Genomic DNA, 6,482 nt, shown 5'->3' with positions numbered 1-6,482 from the left:
ACGGGGGTAGCTCCACTACAAAGTCCAGAGAAACTGTGTGCCAAGGACGTGGTGGAACCGGCAACGGCTGAAGAAGGCCGGGGGGTCGCCCGGTAGGCCCCTTGGCCCGCCTGCAGACATCACAACCAGCGACGTAGCGAGCCACGTCAGCCTTCAGGCGGGGCCACCAAAACTCACGGCTTACCAGATGGGTGGTCCGATACCGCCCAAAGTGTCCCGCTGCTGGAGCATCATGGGTCATCTGGAGAACCTCAGCCCGCAGCGGCCCTGGTGGGATGTACAGGCGCCCGTGGTGCAGCAGAAGACCCTGATGCAAGACCAGCCCTGGATACTGAGGGCATGACCCTTCGGCCAGTTCCCGGAGTCGTTCCTGGGCCCAAGCGTCGACCCGCTGCTGTTCCCGCACCCGAGCCTGCAGTGGCTCAACCTCCTGGGTGGCCAGGAATGCAGCTGGTGGTAGGATCGTGGTGGGTACTGCTTGCTGTACCGTGTCTGCGTTGTCTTCAGGTTTCCGGGACAGGGCATCTGCCTTCTGGTTTTGGGAGCTAGGGATGTAGCGGATCCGGAACTGGAACCAGGAAAAGAACAACGCCCACCGGATCTGCCTTTGGTTCAGCTTGCGGGTGGTCTGGAGGTACTCCAGGTTCCGGTGGTCGGTTCTCACCTCCACCGGGTGTCGTGCCCCCTCAAGATGGTGGCGCCAAACCTCAAAGGCCACCTTGATGGCCAGTAGTTCCCGCTCCCACACGGTATAGTTACGCTCCGCTGGGAGGAGCTGGCGGGAATAGTAGGCGCAGGGTAAGAGTGGCGCTTCCGGTCCGCACTGCTGAGACAAGACGGCACCGAGAGCCGTACTGGAGGCGTCAGTCTCTACCACAAAGGGTCGAGAAGCATCCGGATGTTGCAAGATTGGCGCTCTCTGGAAACAGGCCTTCAACCCTTGAAATGCCTCCTCTGCCTCTTTGTCCCAGGAAAACGGCGTCTTGGGGCGCAGTAGCCGGGTCAACGGGGTGGTGCGATGAGCATAATCCGCAATGAAGGTCCGGTAATAGTTGGCGAACCCCAGGAAACGCTGTAGGTCCTTGCGGTTCCGAGGTGCCGCCCATTCTCGAACCGCTGCCACCTTCCCAGGATCCATCTGCACCCCACCTGGTGAGAGTCGGTGACCCAGGAAGTCCACTGACCGCTGATGGAACTCGCACTTGCTGAGCTTCGCATACAGACGGTGCTCGCGCAGGCACTGCAGCACGGTCCGGACATGACCCTCGTGGCGCGCCGGGTCACGGGAGTAAATCAGAATGTCATCCAAGTACACCACCACGTACTTGTCTAGCAAGTCCTAGAACACGTGGTTGATGTACCGTTGGAACACAGCAGGCGCGTTGCACAAACCGAAGGGCATAACCAGGTATTCGAACTGTCCGTACCGGGTCCCGAATGCTGTCTTCCACTCATCCCCGGCTCGGATCCGAATCAAATTGTAGGCCCCCCGGAGGTCTAGCTTGGTGAACACCTGTGCCCCTTGCACCCGCTCCAGTAACTCCGAAATAAGGGGCAAGGGGTACCGGTCTGGGATGGTAATTTTATTCAGGGCCCGGTAATCATGGCAAAGGCGGAGCTCCCCACATTTCTTTTTAACAAAGAGCAGTGGCGCAGCAGTGGGCGAGGTAGAAGGCCTAATGAACCCACGCTCCAGGTTCTTGTGTAAGAAGTCCTGCAAAGCCTCGCGCTCTGGCTCTGTTAATGAGTATAAGCGACTCACCGGTAGGGGCGCTCTGGGCTGAAGGTCTATGCCGCAGTCAAAGGACCGATGCGGCGGCAGCTGGTCTGCCCCCCGTTCCTCGAACACGTCGTGATAGTCCCGGTACTCAGCGGGGAGCGTTGCAGCAGCCTCCTCAGTGGGCACAGCTGCTAGCATCTCAGTCTCAGCAGGAGAACTTGGGTCTGGGAAGTGTACAGTCCGTTTGACCCAGTCAATCTGCACATTGTGAGCCTCTAGCCAGTCCATCCCAAGCACCAGGGGGAACCGGGGCATGGAGGCAGGATGGAGAGGAGGGTCCTGTCGGTGGGCCGGTAGAGGTTCTTCTGGCAGACCAGCTGCACCAAGGCTTGGTTGGTGGTGATCATGGTGAGGTTGCCCCTGGGGCTACACTGGTAGCCCTGCCATGGGCTCTCCTCCTCGGGGCTGGTCAAGGGCTCCACTCCTCCTCAGAGGAGAAGGTCAACATGGCGCTGGGCAGGACTCAGCAGAGGTGAGGAACCACCAGTGGAGATAGCAGTGGTGGCCCACCACAGTCCAGGAGAACGGATCCTGCTGCTCCCAGCTAAGCGCCCGGCCAGAAGGAGCCAACCAGTATATCTCAGAGGGTTCCTGAAGACCTGGCCACCACTAACCTTGCCAAGATGTTCACCACCAAGCTCTTCCTCTTGCCCCAGCTGCCTCCAACCAGGAAAGGACTCTTCTGAGCCAGGAGGACCCAACCGGTAAATCTTGGAGGGTTCCCTGAAGACCTGGCTGCGTCCAACACTGCTGAGATGTCACCACCAAGCTCTTCCTCTTGCCCAAGCAGTCCAGCAGCTGCTCCTGAGCAGGACAGGTCTCCTCTGAGCCAGAAGAACCCAGCAATCTCCTGGGCACGGCTAACTCTGCCCAGATCTCCAAGGTGCGCCCGCTTCCCATGCCACTCCAAGCCAGCCAATCCGCTGTCTCCGTGGTTCAGGAGCTAACTCCTCCTTGGCACACCCCCAACCCGTCAGAGATGCCACCACCAAGCTTTTGCCCGAGCTGTCCAACAGTTGTCCCTCCGTGGCATCCAGCCAGATCTCTAGATGGTGGCGCTGCCCACTTCGAGATAGCTCACTGGGGGAGGCGGCCCATGGGGCGGAGACGAGCACACGGGTCGGGTTGGAAAGGGGAGGACCCGGAGGAGCCACCAGTAGCGCCACCAGTAGCACAACCGCCGTGCCGCCCAGAGGCAGGCAAGGCAGGCAAGACTTGGTGGTAGTGGTGGCATCTCGGCAGGGTTGGGTGTGCCAGGGAGGTCGCCCTGAAGCCCTCGAGATAGACACTAGTGCCAGGGAGGTCGCTATGGAGCCTCCAAGATAGCCAGATAGGCGGGGTATAAATAATAAAATAATGATGATGATGATGGCCATCAAAGCTCTCCTTGCAAATCTCCAAGGAAGGAGAGGATAGAATGGGAAAGTTGAAAAAGACCTCGAGGGACAGGCGAGACATTTATCCAAGAAGCCTAGAAATATCGGTGGCAGATGGTCCATGGATAGTGCAATGCAGCGGGTTGAATTATTATTATTATTATTGCTTCCCCCCCCTAAAAAAAAAACCCCGTTTAGGGCTACTCTCCTTTTCCTACTCCTATTGAAATACTGTCCGTCGATTCGCAAAATGTTTAGGGGTATGCGTCCCCCCAGAAAAAAACAATTACTTCTTCGTCTTCTTCTTCTAAAATGCACATTTAAAACAGCACAATTGACAAGAGAATAAAATGTTATCCTAAGCATGACCCATGGGATCCCTGCAACTCGTTAACACGATCCAGTCTTCCAGGGAAGCCTCCAGGGAAGCCTCTGAGCGCGTGCAGAGCACCGTTCCCAAGGTCGACTGCGCTGGGCCATGGAGGCTCCTTCCTCCAAAAGGAGGCCCTTTGGAGGGAAGGAAGAGGGGGGTGCAGAAGGAGCTTGGGGTAGATGGCTGAAGGGGCTTTGCCTGGGCAGGGCCTTCTGCACATGCTTAGGGTCGCCCTCGCTTCCTATCATCTCCGGTAAAAAGACTCCGGCAGGCGAGGAAGTGAGGGCAAAAGGAGCCGTGGTAGCGGACGAGCGAAGCCGGCCCGGCCATCTTGGACGAGGGCAAGCGGAGGTCCATTAAAGCGCGGCGGAAGCGAAAGGGTCTGAGGACGGAAGTGGAGGCTTAGGGGAGGGACTGAGGGCGGAAGTGGCTGCGGAAAGGGGACAGTGAAGACGGCGCCGCCATGTTTGACGAGGGCAAAATCGCTCTTTTAAACAAAAGTGCTTTTCCCTTAGGAGAGGAATTTAGGTCGTTTACATTTAAAATCTGTTGTCATTTTCTGCAACAAAAGTGTCCCGCCCCCACAGTAAGTATGTTTAGCATTAGAGTAGCAGATGCAAACCCCATTTTATTCCTGTATTCACGATGCTTTAAGTCAGTTTTTAAAAGAACCTGTTTTTATTTTATTTTTAGTATTTCTACATGAGAATCATAGAACTCCTGCTGAAAGATGGCCACACCCAATTCTATCTATAAAATCTTTTTTTATATATTGCCTTGCAGGGGGTCAGAGTGGACGACCCTCGGGGGTCCCACAATCATGAAAAACGGGTCCAGACTGCATACAACTCCACATTCTTGCTTTTGACTTTTCCCCCAACAAAAATATGAAATTCATTTAAAATTCAGCTGATGAGGTCACTAATGAAGCATTGATTTGTGAGCCGCCCTGAGACCTCCGAGTATATAAATTCTAATGAATATTATTATTATTATTGTTGCAAGGCAGAATCTTTATGCAAAAAAAGGGATTTCAGTTGATTGGGTTTAAATCAAATCTGCCCTGCTCACCCTCATTTCATTGTTATCGGTGTATGTCTTCCGGGTTGGTCAAGATGAAGGGGATGCCAGCAAGGCTGAATATTTGCATACAAAGGGAAGAAATCGGTGTTGGAAGGGGGGTTGGTCTGGATGACCCTGGGTGTCCCTTCCAACTCCATGCTTCAATGTTGAGATTCCTGAGATTCCTGCCCCGGGTTCATGTCCTGCCGTCAGTCATAAAAGACGCAAGAACAATAATACATTCTGAAACACATAATCAAAGAAATGCACGATAAAATACATTTTTTAAAACATGAAATACATAAAAAAATAACATGTAAAAAGAATACGTTCTAAAATAGGGGATGCCAGCAAGGCTGAGGGGGAAGGAACCGTCGCCTTGCAACATCAGAAGTGGGGTTGGTCTGGATGACCCTCAGGGCTCCCTTCCTTCTCCCCACAATGCCTCTCCTTGTTTGCTGAGGGACAAAGACCTCTCTGCCCTCCTGCTGGAGGATCTATGGTCCTCTTTGTTCGGATTTTATCCATTCTCCATTGTTGGGAATCGACAAAGAGGGTCTTGTTTTTCACCCTGGGTGGCTCTGCCAGCCGGCTCCTCTCCGCACTCGCCCTGCCAGGCGGCCCCCAAATCCTGAAGGAAGCCATAGAGGGCCAAAGGCATCCCTCGTGACACCTGCTGGGGGAACTGGGCCAAACTGGGGAGGATGGAAGGATAGGATATAGAAGAATAGACTCTTCTTCTTCTTCTTACGGTGAGTCCGTAAGTGACTGTGGAGGCCAATTCTGGATCCGCATGTCCTGTGGGGTTTCCCGGTGAAGGTTCCTGCCTCTTAGCCCATTTCTCCTTCGCGTCCAGAGTTCAAGTGTCTCCAAAGCCCAGTACACCTTTGGTCAAGGCAGTTCTCCAATAGAAGAATATACCGTATTGGCCCGGATATAAGCCCTATTTTCCTTGGAGAAAGACCAGATCCTTCAAGTATTCCTATTTCCCAGGGACGTCTCTGATTTAAAGAAGCCGTCCCAGTTTCCGATCACCTTCCGATTGACAAATCCTTTTCTTTTTTACACAAAGACTCAGCCTTGCTGGTATCACCTTCCTATTGACCAATCTGGCAAATTCATTTCTGGAATAGTAACTGATTTGCTTCTGCTCTTATGAAGACATAGACCTATCACAATGAAATTGTGGTGAGCAGGGCAGAATCTCCCATGTTTTTCTAGAAAACCAGGTGCCCCCTATCTTAGATCTGGTAACTCCTCCCTCAGTGCAGACCCTGACCTTCCTCCTCCTTGAAATTCACTTGGTGAGACTGATATGAAGCTGGCGATCCACCAAGACCCAGACCCAGATGTCCACCACCCTTCTATTGCTCCAACTGATTTTCCCTAAATGCAGAACCTGACCTTTGTCCCTCTTGAAATCCATTGGGTTGGACTCAGGTGAAGATGAGGTCCACCAAGACCCTGAGAACTTTCTCCTTTGCCCTGCTCACCAGTTGGTGGTCCACCAAGACCCTGAGTCCACCCTCAGAATCCATGTGATCCTCCCTAAATGCAGGACCTGGCCGTTGTCCCTCTTAAAATCCATTGAGTTGTATTCATGTGAAGACGGAGCTCCACCAAGCCCCTGAGAACCTTCTCCCATATCCTGGTGGCCATCTGGTGGTCCACCAAGACCCTGAGGTCCACCATCGTTCTATTGGTCCACCTGATTCTCCATAAAGGCACAACCTGACCTCTTGAAATCCTTTGGGTTGGACTCAGGTGAAGATGGGGGGGAGGTCTACCAAGACCCTGAGATCCTTCTCCTATGCCCTGCTAACAAAAGTTGGTGGTCCACAGAGACCGTGAGCCACGTTCCTACAGCCTGAGCTCAGAGCTTTCCACCAAA

The 6,482-nt window shown here is 53.6% G+C and overlaps 1 protein-coding gene across 1 annotated transcript in view; it reads right to left on the bottom strand.

Moving 5' to 3' along the window:
- Positions 1-4,588: 4,588 nt before the first annotated feature.
- LOC309523374 (ribose-phosphate pyrophosphokinase 1-like) overlaps positions 4,589-6,482 on the bottom strand; it is a 29,236-nt gene continuing 27,342 nt past the window's right edge. Inside the window, exon 7 of the mRNA XM_082207156.1 lies at positions 4,589-4,834. Within this exon, the coding sequence (XP_082063282.1) occupies positions 4,805-4,834 (30 nt within the window). The 3' untranslated portion in view covers positions 4,589-4,804. The remainder of the gene's footprint in view (positions 4,835-6,482) is intronic.

Source organism: Podarcis vaucheri (assembly GCF_965113315.1).
Source record: "Podarcis vaucheri genome assembly, chromosome: W".
NCBI classification, from domain to species: domain Eukaryota; kingdom Metazoa; phylum Chordata; class Lepidosauria; order Squamata; family Lacertidae; genus Podarcis; species Podarcis vaucheri.
This window is presented reverse-complemented; position numbering and strand designations above follow the sequence as displayed.